Source organism: Nyctereutes procyonoides, unplaced genomic scaffold (assembly GCF_905146905.1).
Source record: "Nyctereutes procyonoides isolate TBG_1078 unplaced genomic scaffold, NYPRO_anot_genome, whole genome shotgun sequence".
Lineage (NCBI taxonomy): Eukaryota > Metazoa > Chordata > Mammalia > Carnivora > Canidae > Nyctereutes > Nyctereutes procyonoides.
In genome coordinates this window covers 22,969,212-22,991,560 of record NW_026575024.1, presented here as the reverse complement: position 1 = coordinate 22,991,560, position 22,349 = coordinate 22,969,212, and the positions used below count along the sequence as shown (strand labels likewise).

At 51.2% G+C, this 22,349-nt stretch overlaps 1 protein-coding gene across 4 annotated transcripts in view; it reads left to right on the top strand.

Moving 5' to 3' along the window:
- The first annotated feature begins 508 nt into the window (after positions 1 to 508).
- EPB41L1 (erythrocyte membrane protein band 4.1 like 1) overlaps positions 509 to 22,349 on the top strand; it is a 124,071-nt gene continuing 102,230 nt past the window's right edge. Inside the window, exons 1-2 of one of the 4 annotated variants that reach the window (XM_055300674.1) lie at positions 520 to 617; positions 10,755 to 10,816. Coding sequence is in view for 1 of the 4 variants with exons in the window: in XM_055300643.1 (XP_055156618.1) it covers positions 16,786 to 16,804 (19 nt within the window). In the remaining 3 variants the exon portion in view is untranslated. Of the gene's footprint in view, positions 618 to 10,754; positions 10,839 to 16,693; positions 16,805 to 22,349 lie in introns of those variants that run through there. The other 3 variants (XM_055300679.1, XM_055300687.1, XM_055300643.1) reach the window with 3 other exon arrangements.

Below are 22,349 nucleotides of genomic sequence, written 5' to 3'. Positions count from 1 at the left end.
GGAGGAGGCGGGGGCGGGGCCCGAGCCCACCGGGCTGGGGCCGGGAAGGCGAGGAGGCCGGGGGGTGGGGAGGGGGTCTCCTGTCCCTCGCCCCGCCGCTCTGCCCCGGCCTCTGAGCTAGGAGGAGGCTCAGGTAGGCGCCAGGCGCGGGGCCCACGTGGGGAAGCGGGCGGCGGGCGCCAGGAGGGCTCGCGGGGCTCAGCCCCCTCCTCCCCTCCCCTCCCCTCCCCTCCCTGGGGGCCGGCGCGGCTCCTCCCGACGCGCGGCCCCGGCCCTGGCGGCTCCGGCGGCTCCGGCGGCTCCCGCGGCTCCCGCGGCTCCCGCGCTCCCCCGGCTGCTCGCGGCTCGGCGCCGCTGCCTCTAGCTCGCAGGCTGCTGCTGGGGCGGCCGGGATCGCCGCCGCCTCCTCGGGGGCAGCCGGCCGGGGCGGGGCGGAGGGGGGAGCCCAGGGTGGGGGGCGGGCGGGGAGGGGGCTGGGCGCCGTGGGAGGGGAGAGGGAGCGAGCGAGCGAGCGGGGCATTTGTGCGCAGCTCGAGTGCGCCTCGGAGCCCGCCCGGGCGGCCGCCGGACTCTCGGACTGAGGACAGAGCGCCCGGAAGCCGCGCTGCCGCCGCCAGGTTAGCCTCCCGCGCCGCCCTGCTCGGGGCCCCGGGGAGCCCGCCGTGCTCCCGCGTGTGTCTACGAGGCGATCGCCGAGGGCTCCGGGCTCGGCCCCCGGTCCTTGAGCACTGACCGGCCGGCGGGCCGGCTCGGGGGCTGGACGCCAGCGGGGCGGGAGGCCGCCCAGCCGGGAGCGGGGCCTCGGTTCGCGGGTCTCAGTACTGGCGCCGGTAGGATGGCGGGATCCACATCTCGGGTGTTGGGTGTGAGCGCGCGTGTGCCTGTGGTTGGTGTGTGTGCGCGCGCGAGTGTGCGCTGGGTGTGCATCTGTGTCTGTGGGGGTGTGCTTTGTAGGTCTCCGTGCGTCTGGGCTGGGTGGTGTGTGTGTATCTGGGTGAGGGTGTGTGTGCCTGCGTGTGTCTGTGCGTGAATGTGTCTATTGGAGGGTGTGTCCGAGTATGTAGCTGAGTGTGCGTACATCTGGATGAGGGTGTGTGCCAGAGGCTTCGCCTGTGGCTGGAGCTGTGGCGGGGTGTGTGTGTGTGTGGCCGTGTGAGCGCCGATGTGACTCCCCGTGTCTGCGCGTGTGAGGGCGGGTGTGCACCCGCGTAGCCCCCGTGTGCGTGTGCACCGCTTTGTCTGCGCACTGCCGAGACGAAGGGGTGGGGGCGGCGGCCGAGGCGCTGTAGTCCCCGGGAGCGGGGCACCTGGCGGGGCGGCGGGCGGCGGGGGCGGCGGCGGCGGGAGTGTCCTCGCCGGCGGAGACTCTCTGCTGGCAGGTGGGCGGCCACACCCCAGGGGCCACAGGGAGCTGGGCTGTCGGCGGAGCTGGCGCACCAGGCGGAGCTGGAGCGCGGAGGGCGTGTCCTGCCTGAAGCCCGTGTGTGTGTGTGTGTGTGTGTGTGTGTGTGTGTGTGTGTGTGTGTGTCTGTGTGTCTGTGCGGGGGAGGGAAGTGGCGACAACAGCGGCCCCCAGGCTGGTGACCCTGGTGGCTCAGGGATCCATTTCCTGTCTCGGCGCGCTGACAGCCGCCTAGAGCCCGACTGGGCCTGGCCAGGTCAGCCGCACTCCCACCGTCACCCTCTCCAGCCCTCGAGGGTAGAGACGCACCTTGGGTGCCCCGAAAGGAGGGAGAACCACTCTCTTAAAGGGCCAGAGCCCATGCAGGAATACCCCTGCTGCTCAGGAGACCTCTCCTCTGAGAGGTCTCTGGGTGTGTCTGTACCCCTTTCCTCGTGTACTGGTCTATGCATGCATTTCTAGATTTGTGGTCTGTCTGCATGTGTGTCTCTGTGTTTTTCTTGTGCATTTGGGTGCAGAGGTATGTTTTATCAGTGAACAATGAATAATGTGTCTTGATGTATTTGTGTATGTGCTTTTCTAAGTTCCGGTATATTTGTTTTTATGAACATACAGCTGTTTGTGTATTAGTGAGTCTATGCATATGGGTTTGCAAGAGAAATGGCAATTTGCTGCCAACTAGGATTGGGTAGAAAAATTTTGTTCAGAGCCACTCTAATATAGAGAAACTGGGTGAAAAGGTGGTTTGGAAATTTAGCCTCTGGTTTTGTGGGTTTCGGTTGCTGGTACTAAAATGTGCGTGGATTAGGGGTAGACTGGATATAAGGACAGAGAGGAACCGAGACTCTTATAGGAGGAAGGAATTGTTCTGGAAGAAGGACATCTGAGTACAAGAATTCTTCCTCCACTTCCAGTTCTTCCTATTACTTCACCTCCCCCTCTGCTGCTCTGCTTGCCAGGATCAAGTGCACAGAATTTGGAGTGTAAAGAGAGGGAGCTGGGAATGTAAAAGGAAGGAGGGTGGATGGGTGATAGGATTGGGGGCCAAGAGCAGATTTCTGCAATTCTTAAAATGTTTCTGGCATCAGAAGCTGTGGAAAGCAAAGCTTGCTGTCCCCTTCCCTGAATCCCTTTCTCAGAACAAGAAAGACTCAGGCCTGGAGCTCAGGAGCCCTGGAGTCTGGTCCAGGGGTCTCCTTTGGACTTTGGTTCAACCCTTTTGTGTTTGTCTGTTTGCCTGGCACATTTGTATCACTCTTCTCTTATGGAAGAGTCTGAACCCCCTAAGCTTCAGTTTCCCTGGCTGAGCAGCTAGTAGGTGAAATTCTGGGGCCCCTTTGGTTTCTCAGAGTCCTGGCATTTATCTCACTGTGACCCAGATTTAGGAATCTACCTTTCTAACCCTCAAGGATCCTGGCCATCATCCCCACTCACCATGTCCCTTTGTCCCCATATACTTGAATCTAGAGCAGTAGTTCTCAGAGTATAGTCACCCCACCAGCAGCAGCATGGTCACCTGTGGTCTTGTTAGAAATGCAAATTTTGGGGGCTCCCGTCAGACCTACTGAATCAATAATAACTCTGGGGGTGGAGCCCAGCAGTCTATGGTTTCACAAACACACGTGATTCTCTTGCCCTTGAGCTCAAGAGAGGTGCAGACAGGAAACTGGAACCTTCTATAGGTTGAAACCCCAGAAAAGCATCCCTTGCCCACTGTTGCACATACTACAGTAGCCTCGCAGCCCTAGCCTGGCAGGTGCAGGTTCTGGTTTCAAGTCTTAGGTCTTTCCTGTCATCTTGGATGGAGTGCTCTTCACTGAATAATGTAATAACTCATTGACAGTGCCTGCTCTTGGTGGGTTCTGAGCAAGGGGTTTCCCTGCTCTGCTCAGTTCTCCACTCCTTTTCTTGTCCTATTAAACTGGCAAGATCAAGTCCCTGCCCACTTCTTTGGAAACGAGCTACTCTGGCCTTCTTTTATTTTTTATTCTTATTTTTTTTCTGTCCTTCTTTTAGATCATCCAGGCACCATGAGCTTTCTAGCCTCTGGGATTTTGCATATGCTGTTCCCTGTCTAACACACTTTCCCTCGCTTCTTAGCTTGTTTAACTCCTACTCTTCAGATTTCAGCTCAAGAGTGACTTTCTCAGGGGCACCTTTGCCAACTCCCTTGAATAAGTCTGTTTTTCTTGTTATACATTCTTGAACTCCCTGTAGTCCATAGTACACAAGAATTTGCAGTTATACATGAACTTGTTAAATGTCTGCCTGTCTCCCCTCACTGAAGTGCAAACACCATCTGGGCAGGAACTTGCTTATCACCTTTCCTAGTGATCCCACACAGTGCCTGACTTATGATTGGTGTTCAATAAATTTGTTGAAGTGGATGACTTTATATAATGGGAGATGGTACTAAATGATACCCAAAGTGTCCTCTCAAGCTCTGACATTGTAGTATCTAAGCAGGCCTCAGATTTTTAGAAGTAGATTTGTCTGTCGTTTTTACTGCTATATCTACTGGCCATGGATGAACCACGACTCTGTGCCTGGGCTGGTACTGGGCTCTGCTCTAGGGGAGCAGTAGAAAGCTTTCCAGGAGACACAGCCCAGCAAGTTGTCTGTGTCCTCTTGGAATAGGATCCTGCTATGGAATGAGAAAAGGGAGGATGTTGAATAAGAAATCTAAAGATCTGGGTCCATGCCTTGTTTGTGGGTAAGTCACTTTCCCTTTTTTGCTTGTTTCCTCTTCCATAAAATGAGGGTTTTAGGATGGATGGTGTACCTAATTCTGGTTACAAGCATTGGCTCTGGAGTCATTCGGGTTCTGCCACATGCTAGTTGGGTGGACTTGGGCAAGGGACTTCATCTGTTCATTTCTTCACCTGTGAGACAGGACCAATAATAGTACGTGTTCCATAGGATTGTTTTGGAAATGAAATGAGGAACATACATGGAATGATTCACTTGGTGCTGAGCACCATAGTAAACATTTGCTAAGTGTTAGCATTTGTTACTATTACGGCTACTTCAACATTCTTGAATGCCTTTGTGCTGGGCCCTAAGCGTCCAGAAATGGAAACGAATCCAGCAGTGTTCACAGGCTGAGTGTAGGGGCCAACATGAAAGGACGTACAATATGCAAGGTAACAGAGTGAGGTTGTTCAGGAAGGAAAAGCCTTTACAAAGAAGAGAGATGTGTTGGGCTGGATTTATCTTCCGAGTAGTTAGAGCAGCATGTGCAAAGGCACCAGGGCTTGTTAGGGGAACTCCAAATACTTCTCTTGGTTGGAGCAGAAGTTGGTGAGTTGTGGGGACAGGCGGGGTGATTGAACGGTGAAGAAGTAAGGCCGGAGAAGAACTTTGGGGCCATATCTGGCCCAGGCTGATGAGCTGGAGTTCTACAGGTGTTGGGGAGCTAGGGAAGAGGATTAAGCTAGCTTGGAAGAATCAGATTTGCATTTCAAAAACACAGCTCTCTCCAGGTGGTGACAGAGGGTGGCCTGGGTAGTGGAGGAGGGACTGTTGACCTGGAGATTAGGCTCAGAGGGGGATAGAAACCTAGAAGGAGAAGAAGCACAGGTGGTGGACTGGAGGCCAGCTTGGTCAGGGAGATGAAGGATAGACAAGAGTGACCTCTCACAGGCCTCCAAAGCTGCCTGGTGATGGGAATCTGAAAATAAGAGTCCCAGGTCTGCTGCTCAGAGGATTCACAGTGTATTAATTTCCTAGGGCTGCTTAATGGAGTACTGCAATCTGGGTGGCTTTAAAAAGCAGACATTTATTCTCCCACAGTTTGGAGACAGAAGTGAGGAATCAAGGTGTCAGTAAGGTTGGTTCCTTCTGAGGGTTCTGTGGGGAAGTCTGTCCCATGCCTCTCTCGTAGCTTCTCGTGGTTGCCCGCAATCCTTGGTATTCCTTGGTCTGCAGCAGCCTCTGCCTCGTCGCATGCTTTTCTCCCTTTTCTCCCTGTGTGTCTTTGTATCATCTCTTCTTTTTATAAGGACACCAGTCATATTGGATTTAGGATCCACCCTAATCCAGTATGACTTCATTTTATTTTAGCTAATTACATCTGCAAAGGCTTTTTCCAAATAAGGTCACATTCTGAGGTTCTGGGTAGACATGAATTTGGGGGGACACTTTTCAACCCAGTGCATACAGGAAGATGGAAAAGAGTGCAAATTCTAGAGTCCCACAAGCCTAGCTGCAAATCTAGGCTTTGCAATGGAGCAGCACGAGCTAAGAGGAAGTCAGTTACTTGTGCTCAGCCTCAGTTTCTTCTGTGAAATGGGGACAGTAGCCCCTGCAATGTCATGCCGTGGTGGTCAGACCTGGTCTGGATAGCAGGTGTGAGTAAGCCTGGTGAGGTGGCACACTGTCAGCACCCCATAATGATCACTTCCTCTCTGGCGCCCCCTGCCCTGCACACTTAGTAGCTGGGATGCATCCCTCAGATCTTGCTTCACTTCCTCATCTGCCCAGTGTGAATTAGCATCATCCAGCTCTCGTTACTTCACCAGATTGTGAATCCCAGGGGATAACGAGAGAGCTCTTTGTAAATTGCTTAAGGGTTTGTTGCTGCGATTTTCAGTTATAATCATCATCAGCATAATAACCCTTGGCCATTGCCACGTCCACTGCATTCTCAGCACGGCCCAGCCCAGCCCGCTCCTCTCTGGAGGCAAGTCCTCCGTGCCCCTGTGTGCTTGGGAGTATAGCTGCTCTGCTGTCAGTTAGGAGAACCTTAGCAATGGTCCTTGCTCTCTGTTAGCCAGAGAAGGGAAACACGCTCTGAAAGTGACACCCCGAAGGTCACACAGCTGGTCAGCGGCAATTGGAACACCTTGTCTGTGGCTCCCATTTGCCGTCTGAACAGCGCTTTCCCCCCTACTTGCAGGGTGGGCCCCAGGAGCAGGATGGTGTACAGGTAGAGGCCTGGAGAGGGCACTGTGCAGAGCTGGGAGCCAGGGAGCCAGTGGGGAGAGTCCTACTGAGTCAGGGTCGAATCCAGAGCAGGGGCCTCCCTGAGTCCTGAGTGAACAGGCGGTGCCTCTGTGGCTGAATGGGCAGGTTGTTTGTTCTCAGTCTGGCTCTGGCCATCTCTGCTTGCTCCAACGGGAGGAGGCCACCACAGGCAGGCGGGTGGCAGCAATGTGGGGAGCCAGAGCCTGGAGGTAACCCAAGGCTTCAATGTCCCTATTGACAGCCAGGGTTGTGCTTCTCAGTAGGCTGTGTCACTACATGTAAGCCTTGCCTTGGCTGGTGTAGGGAAGGCTCTGGAAAGGAGAGAAGGCTTATCCTGTCTTGGCAATTGCCCTGAAGTCATCTTCATTTTCCCCAAGCTGGGGGAGCCCAGCCCTTCTTTACCCCTTGATTTTTCTTACCTCCCTCCTTCCTCTTGTTTTCTCTCACTCCCTTGTCCTGCCCCCCCCACCCTCCTCCCCATCTTCTCTCCAGATTAGAGGTCTAAAGATAAAGCTTCCAGACCCAGTTCAAGTAGGTGGTTCTGGGGTTGCTTGGGACCACTTGTGAATTAGCAGGCCTAGAGTCTTCCTCGGCAGAAGCTCACTCTGGTGACTGGCAAAAAGCCACTTACGTTATTGGCTTACCATGTGCCAGGCCCTGTGCTAAGCGTGTTACAGGCCTTATGTCTCTTAATCCTTGCAACCACCCAGCGAGGCGGAGATTAGACTTCCATTTTATTAAAGGAGGCTAAATAACTTGCCCAAGGCCTACCCAGCCCTCAGCCAACAAATGGCACAGCTGGGATTTAAATCTAAATCTATCCAAAGCCCGTGGGTACTCTTGAATCGTTCCTATCCTGTCCTGGTTGGGACATTCTAGAGTGCTTAGAGGTTCACAGAGGGATGTGCACTTGCTCCAATTCAGAGAACAAATTCTTAGCTCAGAGAGCAGTCTCCCGTTCAGGTCTCTCCTACCTCCCAGCCTGTGCTGTCACTTCCCTCAGGAACTGACCTTCCTACAGTGTCAGCCCTGGGGTGGCCAGGGCTCTGAGCCCATCCTGTCCTAGGCAGTGTCCACCTGTGGGAGAGACATGCATCAGGGGCAGGTAACAGGGCAGGTCTCGAGGTACTTGGCTTTTTCCCTAGATTGGTCACCTTAGTTTTTCATTGATTATCCTGAGTCTTCTAGTTAAATAAGCTTATCATCTGCAAAGAACAATAGCTTTGTCTCCCAGGAAGGGCACTTGGGGGCTTGGAGATCCTCTATCTGGCTCTGTGATGTGGAGGGGAGGGAAGCAGAGACTGGAGCCAGGAAAGTCAGGTTTAGGAGGGCCCTTACACTAGAAAGGAAAACAAGGAAGCCAGAGCTGTCTAAGAGCCAGAGCAAGACAGTCCAGAGAGAGGAAAGGTGCCTCCAGGCTGGGGTTGATAACCTCTCACCCCAAGTTCAGCTCTGGAATGCAGATGCCCTTGAAGGTAGGGCTGCTGGATCTGAGTGTCACTTCCAAATCTGAGCAGCTACAGTCAGCTTGCTGGGCCTCTACCCACCCTCACCAGGACCATGCTCATGACCATGGTCAGTTTGAGCAGGTATCTCAACCAGAAGGAACTTTGATTAATGAACAGTGGCTTTAAACCTTCAAGCCACAGAGCTCTCTCTTCATAGTCCAAGAAACAGAAGTTCAATATGTGAAACAGCTAAAAGGAGAGTAGTTTAGCACCCTACCTCTACCCCTGCCTCTGTAAGTTGCCTAAGACAGGGTTTCTCAAAATTTGCTCCCCCAAGAGTAACCTAAAGGAGCTTGCTAAAAAAAAGTTCTCTTCTAAAATTTGCCCAGAGATCCAAACTCAGTTGCTTCCTGGAAGGGTGGGATCCATGGTGGGGCCTTGGAATCAGCCTGTTTTAACAGATTCCTTGTTCAGGTGACCGTGACCCTTAGGTTTTCAGATGGCCCTTGGAGAATGTTGGTCTCAAATGTTTATGAACTTGTGAAGCGCCGTGTACAATTTTGAGAGTGTGCCTTGATTGTGGGAAAGGCTCCATAGGCACCATCTATGTCTTTGAGCATGCGTCATCTTCAGGGTGGTTTTGTAGAGTGGTAGGCCAATGACTGGGGAAGGGTCCCTGGGGAGCTCAGGACAGAGTCAGGAGGTAAAGGCAGATCTCTCCTGCCTCTCAGCGCATTACTGGCTTTAAGTGAAGTTGCTGAGGGACTGTGGGTCAGTTCTTTCCCCTGTTTGGGCCTTAGTTTTCCCAGCTGTTAAATGGGGAGTTAGACACGATAGTTGCTGGTAGCTTTGATCTGTGGCTCTAGAAGCCAGGTTTCCTGTTGCCCAATTCACATTCATCACCCTTTTGCTTCCCCCCCTCTGAAGGGATTGCCTCTCCCTTTAGCATCTCCCATCTTCAGAGATGCCATACAGAGCCTGGATTCTCGCCCCTTAAGTCCCGCCCGTCCAACCACATGCCCAGGTGCCCAGCGATTTCTGTCTTTCCGTGCCCATTCACAGTAAGTGGTCCAGGTGCCTGTGAGTCTAGGGGTACTCGAGGTAGTCTCTCTTCAGGGCTGGACACTGGGGGCCAGTGCCAAGGACAGGGATTTGGACAATATGTTTCCTGAGGCTCCTGGGACGTGCTCAGTACTTACCTGTATCTCTGCCCCAGGTCCCTGGGTTCTTCCCTGCCAGGAATGCCACCCCCCTTTCTCTAGTCACTGTTGAAATCCTGTCTGCATTTTCAAGGCTCAGCTCAGATGCCAACCTCTGTCCCACAAAGTTGTGTGGACCCTCCCATCCCCACCCCCATAATGAAAATCTGTCTTTCCTCTGCATTCCCTTAGCACCTTATCTATTCCCCTCCTGGAGGAGTTCTGCTGATCTTAGCTTTATCTTGGGACATGGCTTGTCTCTCTTGCAGGACTGTGAGCACTAGGATGTTTCATGTATCATTCTTTGCCCCCCAGCACCAAGAACAGGAGTTTGCACAGAGCAGGTGCTCAAAAGAAGGATATTGAGTTTTATTTGCAGAATCTGCCTCTGGCCTTGGGCTGGGTTCTCTGGAGCCCCCAGGACCCCATCACTGGTAGGCCATGACTTTACACATATCCCCTCCTTTCTTTGTGGATTGGAGGGAGGCCAAGTAAAGCAAAGGGTAAAAAGTTAAATTCTAGTCTTGACTCTGCCATGTCTTGGCTGTGTGATCTTGGGTAAGTTAATTCACCTCTCTGAGCCTCAGTTTCCTCAGCTTAAACCAAAGGGCTAGGGATAACAAGTCTCTTGGGGGCTTGGGGGTATTAACTGAAATGCTATGTGTAAAATGCTGAGATCTGAGCATTGTAAAGACTAAATGGTCAATATACAATTAGAATTCATTATTTTTCGGTTAATGGTTATTATCATTGTTGTTTCAGCAGACACCTATTATGGTTTGAGCATTGTGCTGGGGGGAGAGAGTGAGAGACAGAGAAAAATCATTGTAAGAGTCCTTTGGGGGTGGCCCGGGTGGTTCAGTGGTTTAGCGCCGCCTTCAGCCCAGGGCCTGATCCTGGAGACCCGGAGATCGAGTCCCATGTTGGGCTCCCTGCATGGAACCTGTATCTCCTTCTGCCTGTGTCTCTGTCTCTGTCTCTCTCTGTCTCTCATGAATAAATAAATAAAATCTTAAAAAAAAGAAAGAGTCCCTTCGTCTCCAGGGTTCTAGGGTTAAGTAGGGGCAGTAAGACTCTCCTACAAGGAGTAGCATCTGGCAGAAACATGGCAGAGCGAGCTGAGGAGGGAGAGATGAGTGTAGACTCCATCATCAGTGTAGACAGATGTTCCCTATGGAGGTAAAGGAGGGGAGCTCCAGGCTGGAGATGGGAAAGTAGGGGGCGTACTTAAGGAGTTGCCAGAAAGACAGAGGAAAGAGCAGAGTGAAAGAGCAGGGGCAGCTCTGGAATCTCCACACAGAAGGGGCTTGGGGTCGCCCTCCCCCCCCTGCAGGGGCAGCATTAAGCTTTGTTTTGTCAAGAAGAATTTGAGGGATTGACAGCTCATGGTGCCACTATGGAGAACCAGAGAGAGAAGACCGGAAGGGTAGGGCTTTACAGTGGAGGTACTGGGGACCAGTGAGTGGGAATTGGGGGGGGGGCTTTGTCCCTCTACCTGGACTTGAGCTAAGAATGGTCAGAGGTGGGCTGTAGTCCCTAGCCTCTGTAGGCCTGCATTGGAGTCTGTCCCATAATAACAGGGCTGCATGTTTACCTGGCCGAGGTGGAGATCTGAACTCTAGTTTGTCTGAAGGTAAAGTGCAAAATGATCCCAGAAATGTTAGGATCTCTAACTATCAGAGCTGGCCAGCAGGAGAAGCAATCTCTTGATCCACCCTCCTCATTCCTCACATTACAAAGATGGGAAGCAAAGGCCCAGAAGGGGGAGCCCCCACCCAAGAACACTGAGTGAACTGGCCACGGTGAGTTCAGCACTAGACCCAGGTGAGTTATGGACCTGGGCCTGCATTCATTTGGGAGGAAGAGGTAAGGAGTGGGCCAAGGAACCTGTGGAGGGGTGTAAATGACAAGCAAATGGCATATTGGTTGCAATCTGTTGCCAGGGTGTATGTGTGTGATCCCAGGTGAGTGGGACGTGAGTGGGCTGGAGCCATCATTATTCTGGGCTTTCCTTCCCGGAAAGGAAAAAGGACCACAGAGGTGGGAGTCAGGGGAATATTGGGGGGTAGGGGAATTCAGGGGGTGGCCTAAGAAGAGGAGGCTGTTGCCAAGCAGCAAGAGACAGAGAGCATCCCAGCATCTGTGGGCCTGGCCCTGTATAGCCCTGCATGTACCATAGCAATAACACCTTCATTTTATAGGGTAAGAGGTGAAGGCTCCAAAGGTCACCGCTAGGAAAAGCAGAGCCTGGGAAAGGGGAAATTCCTTCAAAGCCACGCCCCTGGCATGCCCTAGGTGGCTGTGGTCCTGGTCCTCAGTCCAGGTCTCAGGGAGGGCCTGGAGTCTAAGGGGTCAGGGAGGTGCCAGCCTCCTTTTGTCTCCTGGACCACCCCCCCCCCGCCATCAGTCTGCCCATCTATCTGACCTGTTTTATTCTAGTTCACTCTGCCCCCTTGTTTGTTAATTAAAAATATTTATTGAGTACCTACTACGTGCCAGGTCACTGCTCCTGACCTTATGGGATTTATGCCTTAGCGTGAAGGCTGTCCCACATTAGTAGGATGGGATGGGAAGGAGGAAGTGAGGGGGTTCACTTATCACCCCCTTCTCCCTTCACACCTGCTCCTTCCTCTTCTTTCACCTTCTACATCCACTAACATCCCACATGGGGCTTTTTGCTGGATCTGCCTCCAGGTGAAATGGAAAAGAATCAAAGTTAATTGTTAAACATAATAGTTGGTGAGAGTTTCACCCTGTGGGGCTGGTGGGAGGGGTCTGAGTGCTGGCTCTGCTTCCCAGGAGAGGGGCGAAGCCAACTTGGATTTTCTGGCCTGTACCTGCCACCTTTTCCCAGCCCTGGAATCTGCCTCCAGGGCTTGCTCCTCCCCTCCTTCCAGGGGGCCAGCTGCCTCTTGGACCCCTTCCCTTGACTCCAGCAGAGGTGGCCCTGGGAGGTGGGTAATGGCTCTGGCCCTAGTCCAAGCACCTCTGAGTGAGTGCTCTAGGTGGAGGTGCCCGACTGGGCATGCCTTCTGGCCCTGGGGACCCACACAGAGTGCAGGCAGTCAGTGAACCCTGCTGGTTTTGCCTCTTGCCTTGTGTGTGTGTGTGTTGGGGGATGGGGGTGGGGATAGTGTCACAAGTGCCCTAAGTGCTGTACATGAGACCACTACTATACAGTCCCTGCCATGCCTTTCTCCTGCTCTCCTGCTGCTGCTAGACTAGGGAAGGAGGAGTTTGGGAGAATAGTAGCAAAGGCGTATTTCTTTCTCTGGAAGACTGAGCCGGAGACCCAACTCCTGTCAAGCTTTAGGGACAGAGCTCAGGCTTCCAAGTCAGACAAGCCTGGGGTCAAAGCTGGGTGACCTTGGCAGGCAGCCCACCTCTCTAAACCACACTCATTCTCTGAACAGTGGGTACTCTCCGTGCCTTTGTCACCATCACTGTGAATGTAACAGGAACCAGAGGTAGATATTAATATCAGGCTCAGTAGGGATTCACTGAATGAGTAGATACCATTCTTTACAGACTTCATTGTACTTTGGGAGGCCTAGCTCTTGCCTGGGCCATGGAGGCCACTGGCCCTGCCTTCTAGGACTTGATAGTCTAGAAGTACAGGACATACGGTAGCTACTTAGCCACGTGTGGCTATTGAGCATTTGAAATATGGCTAGTAAAAAAAAAAAAAGAAAGAAAAGAAATATGGCTAGTGCTCTGAGGAACTGAATTTTTAATCTTATTTGAATTCATTTAAAACTTAAAAAGAATATTGCATTTGGTTATCAAAAAATTCTACATAGGGGCACTTGGGTGGCTCAGTGGTTGAGCATCTGCCTTTGGCTCAGGTCATGATCCTGGGGTCCTGGGATCAAGTTCTGCATTGGGCTCCCTGCAAGGAGCCTGCCTCTCCCTCTGCCTATGTCTCTGCCTCTCTCTCTGTGCCTCTCATGAATAAATAAAAAAAAAATCTTAACCCCCCCCCCACAAACTTCTACATAGATTAGATTATTAGATTCATGAATATACTTTCAAGTTGTAAGGGCTAAAAGGATCTAAATATCCACTAAAAATTTATCGTCAGAATTGGGAGGTGCTCTAAATGTAACATACCAGATTTGGGCCTGACTTAGTATGGAAAAAAAAAGAATGTAAAATATCTTAATATTTTGTATATTGATTACATGTTGAATATATTGAGTTAAGTAAATATACTTTTAAAATTAATTTCAGAGGTGCCTGGGTGGCTCAACCAGTTGAGTGTCTGACTCTTGATTTTGGCTCAGGTCATGATCTCAGGGTCCTAAGGTCAAGCCCTGCATAGGCTCTGTGCTCAATGCAGGATCTGCTTGTCTCTCTCCCTCCCTCTCTGCTCCCTGCCCCCCTTGCACTTGCCTGTGCTGTATGCTGGCTCTCTCTGTCAAAAAAATAAAATAAATACAGTCTTTTTTAAAATTTAATTTTATCCATTCCTTTGTACTTTCTAAAATGTAGCTACTAAAACTTTTATTCCTTTTTTTTTTTTTAAAGAGAGAAGGAGAGTGAAGGAGAGAGAGAATCTCAAGCAGGCTCCACACCCAGCATGGAGCCAACTGTGGGACTTGATCCCACAACCCCCGAGATCATGACCTGAGCCAAAATCAATAGTCGAATGCTTAACCAACTGAGCCACTCAGGTGCCCCACTACTGAAAATTTCAAATTACATATATGACTTGCATTATGTTTGCTCTAGCCAGAGTGTTGAATTGGGCATATTTAAATAATAATACAAGACTATAAAGACTAATTATTTGGGGTGGCTGTGTGTGGCAATTGGAGATTAGATATTCTTCACTGCCCACCTTCCCCCACCGCCTAGATCTGGGCCATGCTCTGTGGTGGAATGTTACCCTGGATAACCCTACCACCTCAAGGATAAGATGAAGACTTTTGAGGTCAAATGAAAAGCCTGCGTCTGGGTGGCCACGCCACTCACTTGCTCTGTGTGTGACCTTGGTAGTCAAGTCACTTCACTTTGCTGAACTTTAGTCTTAAATCTGTCAATTTAGATTAGTAGTGAGATTTTCCTCACTGATTGAGGGGATTACGTGAGATAGAACCCAAATGCAGCACTTAGCACAGTGCCTGGCATGTGTCAGTAGTCTGATATTGGCAGTGGTGGTGGTTGCTACTACTACTAGTAGTTGTGTGTGTGTGTGTGGGGGGGTCGTTGCTACTGCTGTTGTATCCATCAGCTTGAATTCTCTTGTTCTATTTGTCCAAAGGGGACATAGGCCAGTGGGAAAGGAGAGGTTAAAAGAGCTTGGCTGTGGATTCAGGATGAGGACTGGGGTGAGGATTGCCGTCAGGGGATTTCTTGTCTTTGAGGTAGGTCCTTGGATCTTTTGTAAGTGATCAGGCAAAGATACGTGCCCGTTTTACAGATGAGAATGCCAAGGCCTGTTGAGGGGAAGTGACATGACTATATAACCAGGGCCCAAAAGCAGGGCTTCCCAGCCCTATTGTGGTATTGGAGCTAGTGTTAAGAGGCCACCTTTTGGGGTTGTAGGAGTAGGGACTGGTCAGGAGTCTAGAGCTTGTGAAGAATGATTATTATTAGTCTCTTATAAGTGGTGATCTCAACAGTAGTCAGAATAACCATCTCATTCTTGAGTTGAAGAAACAGAACTGAGTATGTATATGTGTGTGTGACTTGCCTAGGATCACACAGCAAGTTGGCGGCCAAGCTGGATCCGTTTCTGTTTGTTTAGATCCAGCCCTCAGCTCAGCCCTGGCAGGATGATGGCTCTGCTCGTCAGCCCCCTCCTCTCCTGCCCAATCCCCCGGAGAGGGCCTTTGAGAAAGAGGCTTTTGTTTCACCAGCTCCTTCCAGTTTCCTCTCAAGGTAGCCTCACTGCCTGCCTCTCCATCTGCCCAAATTTACATTTGTCTCTGTTCCAGGTTTTTAGGTCCCTGAAATCTGAAGCATCTCTATACACATATACTTTCTAAATATCCACAGGGAAGACCATCGGCTTTTTCATCAAGGAAGCCTGAGTTCAAATCCCTCTTCTACCATTAATTCTCTCTATGGCCTTGGTCAAGTCACTTGTAATATCTGAATCTCAACTTCCTCATCTGAGAAGCAGGAAACCATTAGGTTTCAAATGTGGGCTCTGGGTCTCACCCCTGTACTGGTTCGATATAAGGGTCTCCAGTGAGTCATTTCGCTTTCTGGGTCTCAGTTTCCATCTGCTACCTCCGTGATCGTTGTTACAAGGCATTGTGCTGAGCCTCTCACGTCCCATCTCACTGAATCCTCCTGTCAGCCCTGGAAGCAAACACTGTTACTCCCATTTCCCACATGAGGAGACCAAGCCTAAGAGCAGTGCAGTGACTTGCCCCAGGCCTCAGAATGAGAGAGAGAAAGGTGGAGCTGGAATTCAAACCAGGTCTGTGTGACTCCCAAACCTCTACCCACTGTCTGCATATCTCCCTAGGTAGGCTCATTTTACCTGGCCTCCTCTTGTTAACCCCCGGGGGCTGGAGAACAGTGGATGGGGAAGCAGGGTGTCAGCCACTGGGTGACTGATGTCATAGCTGGAGTGGCAGTGTCCTGAGGCCCATGCCAAGTCAGAGAGCAGGCAGTGGGGCTCGCAGCTTTTGCTCCTGCTAGCCCACCCTCAGTCCAAGTGGCTTTCCTCTTTACCTGATTCTTGGGTTTCATGTGAAGTGGAGGCATCTTGTCCCACCTGGAGATGTACCGTCCTGAATCCAGGGGACCTGAGGTTTCTCCTCCCAATACTCCTGCCCCGTTGCATACAAGGCTGGAGCTGAAGTTAAGCCTTAAATTGTCCATGAACAAATTAAACCCGAACGGAATGTTAAGGCTAAAAGGAACATGGGGACCATGGAGTCCAACCGTATTTATTTTACAGGTGGGGAAACTGAGGCAGGGAGAGGCCAGATTGAGAGAGCAATGGGTATGTTTTTTTTCCCTGGGTGCTGGAGACCACCCGGACTGACCTGGAAGGCGGTGTCTGAGGGGTCGGCAGGCCTCTGCATTCCCTTATCCCCCCATATCCAGTCCCTCACTGAATCTTTCAGGTACCACCTGTTAAGGATCTCTCGAATCCATCTACTTCTCTCTAGCTCTACCATGACCACCCCTGGGCTGGGCCCTGGGAACCCCTAATATGTATGTCAAGAGCACCTCTTGGGCAGCCCCGGGTGGCTCAGCGGTTTAGTGCTGCCTTCAGTCCAGGGTGTGATCCTGGAGACCTGGGATTGAGTCCCACATCGGGTTCCCTGCATGGAGCCTGCTTCTCCCTCTGCCTGTGTCTCTGCCTCTCTCTCTCTCTCTCTCTCTCTGTGTGTGTCTCTCATGAATAAATAAATAAAATCTTAAAAAAAAAATCTTAAAAAAAAAAAGAGCTCCTCTTGCCCATTTCCCGTCTGTTCTCTACCCTGCGCATCAGTGATTCCCCACTGCTCTTAGAATTCAGATGGAACTCTTTCCCTCAGCGGGCTGGGCACCCCCCCCCGCCCCCCTCCCCCGGAGGCTCCAGCTTCAAAAGTGTTCCTTTCCCTTTTGCTTTGCTGTGGAGTCATACAGGCCTTTCTGTTTAACAGGTTCAGCAACTTCCCTAAGTTTCCTCAGGCAGCTAAATGCTAGCCTCTCGGTTTCCAGCTCCTTGCCCGGATGCGAACTCTGGTTGGCTCCAGAGGAGCTCACACGGTTTCTGCCTTGCAGGTGGCTGATAGCTGTTCTTTCCCCCCAGCGGGGGGTATGGATGGTATGGATGGAGGAGGGTAAGTGGTCCTAGTTCTCCTTCCAGTGCTTGGGTTGGAACAGTGGGCCTTCTGGGCCCTTGGGCTCTCTATTTTGATATGTCTTTTTTTTTTTTAATTTATTTATTTATGATATTCACACACACACAGAGAGAGAGAGAGACAGAGACACAAGCAGAGGGAGAAGCAGGCTCCATGCACCGGGAGCCCGATATGGGATTCGATCCTGGGTCTCCAGGATCGCGCCCTGAGCCAAAGGCAGGCGCCAAACCGCTGCGCCGCCCAGGGATCCCTATTTTGATATGTCTTACAGCCGGGAGGCATGAAGGTTTGTCTAGGCCACAGATTTCTGGCAGGTTTCAAAAGTAGGGCAGTGTTGAGGGTCCTCTCCGGTTTGGGCTTATTTTGAGGTAGGGATTAAAATGCATGTTCATTGAGCACATCTGCCTTAGACAGTGTGCTTTGCCTATATCTCTTGTCTGTGCCACTGTGGCTGGTGATGATGGCTTTGGACCTGGAAATTGGATCTGCTGACCCTGCAGAGCTGCCTTGTTTTATTTTGCTTGACCACTCCCCGGTGTACCCTAGGTTCAGGAGAGAGTGTTTTCATTCTGATTCTGCCACTGACTACTGAGTGACTGTGGGTGGCTTCCGTTCTTTGCGTTAGTCTCAGGATCATATCTATATACACTGTCGGGGCAGGGAGTGGGGGAAGGTGGGGTCAGAGTAAATGAGTTGTTTTCACACCATCCAGCAGGAAAATCCCCTTTCCAAATGAACCTCAAAGAATCTCAATGTACAAAATAGCCAGAGGGGTTGCAGTGCTGTTGAAGCTGGGGTAGGTGTGAGGGACTCTAACTAGCTGATTCTTCAGCCCCCAGCAGCCTCCAGATAATGACAGGGAATCCTTCCTTGGCTCTGCACAAGATGATTTGCAAACCACCAGCATGGGATGTGTCAAAACCCTTTTACAGCTCGGAGGTTCTATGGCTCTGACAGGGTGAGGGCAGAGTGAGCCAAGCCAATGAAGTTATACTGATTGGGAAATTGTGAAATAATATGCAAATATCATTGTGGGTTATTAGTAAGGCCCAACTGTGGTGCCCAGGTTTGTGATGTTGTCTTTCCAGAATCCTCTGGGTTTTGTTTTTGACTAGATTGGAGGTACCTCTGTACCCCAAGGGACTCTGTGCATGTGTGTGTGTGCACACATGCCTGTGTGTGTGAGCGGCTGTGCATATGTGCGGCTGTGTGTGTGCATGCCTGTGTGTGTACATGCGCGTGTGTGTGTGTGTGTGTCTAGGGAACAGGGATTATGGGGATGAGGCGGGATGGAGCCAGCTGGGGCAGGTAGAGTAAATGCCAAGCAGAGCTGGGAGCCTGTTGCTCTGGGGGTGGTGGGGGTAAGGGGTGGCTTTACCTCCAGTTAAAAGGAATGATTTGGCTTTTTCCTGCCAGCACATGGGGCCCATGGAGATCTCTGGGCAGGAAGCACCGGGAACAAGGAATCCTCTGTCCACAGCCACAGCCTAGCCAGGATAGAGGAGGTGGATTAGGAGTTCCCAGGAGGGGGCCTGCTGGTGTTTCCCTGACATTTGGGCAAATTGTTAGGAAGAGGGGGAACTAAGTGTGTATGTGTGCATGCGGTGTGTGAGGGGGCATGTGGGCATGGTGCAGGGAGGTGGAGGTTGGCTCACATTTATTCTCCAAGTTCCTCAAGCTTCTGGAAGCCCCCTAAGGAGCCAGGTTCAGAAGTAGGCAGCTCTGTAGGGGTTAGAGCCAAGAAAGATGAGACTCTAGGTATTAAGCACCATCGGTTTACTGGAGGAGACAGAAAATGTGAGAAGCAATAGATTTTCACAGGGAGCCTGAAGCACTGGGAATCATGTGCATGTCTAGAACTGGGTCTCATTTCTCTTCTGAACAATACGGATGGACACATCAGCCCTGGCTCCTTAGTGCTCTTCTGATAGTCAGTTAGAATAGCGTATTTCCAATCATTTGGGGTAGCAGAATTCCACTACATAGTTTTTGTAGCAAAACTGTTATGGTTGAATTAGTGGCAGTTTACCCAGAATCTTGCTGCCCTCCTTACAGCCCTTGTTCCATGAGTATTTTGAGAGGTGCAGATTCCCTCTGTAGATTCTCAGGGCTCCAGGAAGCAATGTTTAAAGACCACTGGATCAGGATGATTCTTGAGAACATGCTTTGTAGACAGTCCCTTGCAGCCCAGATGATAGAGATTATGCCAGACTGTCCAGGAGCAATTATAATACTTCCTTCTGTCCTGCCCACACCTAAGCCTAAGGTAAGCCTACACCTTACCCAGATCAGGGCCTGTACAATTAGGCATGGTTTTTCTTAAAGTGACAAAAACTCAACTCAAAGTGGGTTAAACCAGAAAAGGACTCTAACAAATCCTGGAGCAGTTCATGGAATTGAAGGATGAGGAGTCAAGTGGACTCTCCATCTCTCTCTTAACCACTGCTGTGTCTCCTTCCTGCTCTTATTAGGAACTATCTGTCCAGCTTAGCAACCCAAACAGAAAAAAGGAACTATTTTTTCTTTTAGGATCTATGTATCAATCCAAGGGAAGGGCTTTAACTGGGACAGTCATTGTTGCTTGGGGATAGGGACATTCTGAGTGGCCATGCCTTGGTCATTTGTCTACTATCTATGTAGCTAATGAGGGGGCTGGGCTGTAACCAGAAGGGGAGTGAAGCCTGCCGGGCACACAGAGCCATGAGAGTACCCTAGGATATTAGTGGAGTCCTGGGTTATAAGACAGTGAACAGTTCATAGGCCCACAAGGGGCTCTAACTCTTCTCTGCAGTGATCGTAATGCAAATATCAATGATGATAATAACAGGTCATATTTATTGAATTACTCTCCCCGTGCTGAGTATGTTCTATTGCCTTATGGGTATTATTTAATTTAATCCTCACTAAATTGTACCCATCCATGTCTCTTAGGTGGGTACTGTTACTATCCCGATTGTATGGATGGGGAACCAAGGCACAGTTAATGAGAGGCCGAGGTCACATGCTGAATGAGAAGAGGCCAGGAGCCCATTTCTACCACCACATTTGTTGCCTCTGGTCAGCAGTTCGAGTGGCCATCCCATATCTGCTGGCATGCTGCTCTGCAACGTGGAGCTCGTGACCTGCAGAGGCAGCCCCTCCCAGGTTCCACTGTTCAGCCTGGGGGAAAGGGCTTCTGTATGCTCTTTGCAGATCTGCCTCCGTAGAAATCCATGTATCCATCCATCCAGCTTGTGGCTCTGTGACAGATGTACAGAACAATCATCTGTGAGCCTCCTGAAAGGTCAGTGGAGCAAAAAAGTTCCATTATTAAGCTCTTGCTTGGTGCCGGACTCTGCTGAATCCGTAGTGTGCGTTATTTCATTTAATTGCAACAACAACCCTATGGGGTAGGTACTACTATTGCACCCATTTTCCAGAAAAGACTGAGGCACAGACAGATAAGTGACTTTCCCACGGGTAGATGTCTAATAAATGGCAAAACCTGGTGTTTGAGTTCAGGCCTGCCTAGCTCCAAAGCCTGTGCTAGGAGCCACTACCATCATCTGTGTCCCCCAGAGGGGAAATACACCTGTGGAGGTGTGGCTGTGATGTAGTCAACAGTACAAATTGTCACTGGTGAGGGACAGGAAAGGTACACCTGATGCTCAGAGGGAGAGTTCAGGGGAAGGGGAGCAGCCTGGGCATGGCAGTCAAAATGTGCTTCCTGGAAGAGGGGACATTTTACCTAGGCCTTGATGGGTTGGATGTGGCTGGGAAGTCTCTCCGGGAGGAGGGAGCTGCCTGAGGAGAGGCATGGATGGGAGAAGCAGGAGCAGTTCAGTTTGACCAGAGCTAGAGCGAGGGGAGGAGGGTGGCCAGCTGTCTTTCAGGCTTCAGAGAGGGAGCCCTCCCCCTTCCATACTCTTCTCTTCAGAGACCTGAAGAGGTTTGATTATCTCCAGCTGTGCACAGGAGCCCAGTACCTTTACCTTCTCTCCTACTTGGGCACTAACAGGTGTTCATCCTTTGTTCACTCCCTCCTGGTGGCAGAGGGTGGGGAAGGTGCCCACTGTACTCCACTGCCCAGGGTTCAGCCTCTCCTCCAAACAGCACAGAGCTCAAGGAAGCAGGATGGCTTCTATCAGCCTCAGCGGATGGTGGGATTGCCCATCTCGTCCCCAGGCAGCAGGCTAGAGCCTGCACCTCCAACCTACAGAGCAGCCCCGTTCCTCCTGCCCATGCTCAGCTAGTCTCCTCCTCCTTGGCAGAAAGCAGGTAGTGCCCAGTGCCCTCAGAGCCTGGGCTCTGTCCTGGAAGTGCCCTCAGATTTTTCTTCAAGCAACTAACAACTGGGGAAAGAGTGTGTTGTTGGCTCTGGGAGCCTCCTTGGTTTCAAAGGTTGGAAGAACGGCAGTCACATTTATCCAGCTGGACTCTATGCATCACCCTCGTTACACATGAGGAAGCTGAGGTTCGGAGAAAGTGCAGTTGTCACATGAAGGTGGCTCTGCCATTGTCTCCTGTAGGAGGGGAGAAAGTGTGGGAGACTCAGCAGGAGAACAGCCTCCTCCCCCCACCCCTCCTGCCTCCCCATTGCTTACTCTGCCTACCCTAGAGGCTCCCCAGCCTCCATCCCGTCCTGTCCCGTGTGGATACAGATCCTTCCCCTGTGGCTTGCTGCCTGAGAGCTAGAGGGGCTGTCTCTGGGGGGCCCAGGCTTCGCAAGTATTGTCCAGACAAGACCCAGATGTCCAGCATTCCTTCTGTGACCCTTGTTTTCTCTGGGATCTCTGGATTTTTCCAGCCCTTCTTGGAGGACTTCCAGCATTTCTATGGAGGGAAAAGAGGTAGGGAAGGGCAGAGGAGTTCTTTCATTGGAGGGTTTTTCATCCTCCCAGCCCTTACCACCTGGCTCACCCTGGACTAGAATCAAAGTCCCTTATATTTTTCCTACAAAGGGCTTTTCATCTCATCAGATTATTTCCCCCGTAATCCTGAGAGGTAAGGTATCAAAGGTATAATTATCCCTTTTGTGGGAGGGTTAGTGGAGGCTCAGAGAAGTTAAGTGACTTCTCCAAGGCCACACAACTAATGAGAGGCAGAGTGGGGCTACAAGAGAGAAGCCAATGTCTGGGAATCCTGATCTCTCACTGCCCAGTGCCGATGGTTGTTAGGACAGCTGCTGACACTCCATCTTTGGTTCAGCCTGGTATATGGGGGTTATGACTCCAGTTCAAGCCTTCCAAGCTTCTTAAGGCCTGTGGAATAAAGTTCTACTCATCAGTTCTGGATCTGAGAGCTTGCCAACCAGTCTTAACCTACTGCTCTGGCCAGTCTTGGCTGACCTAACAGGCTGGCCTTTTTCTTCCCACAAGGTGGATGAGATTTGCCATTTGTTGGGGAGGATCCCCCCTCTGTGGGATGTTGGAAGCATGTGTTTCAGCCTGCTGCTCAGGGAGGGGATGGGGAAACTGAGGCCAGGGTCAGCACAATGGTTGCATTCAGGACAGCTAGTGAGGGAAGTGGGGGTAAGGGGAAAAGC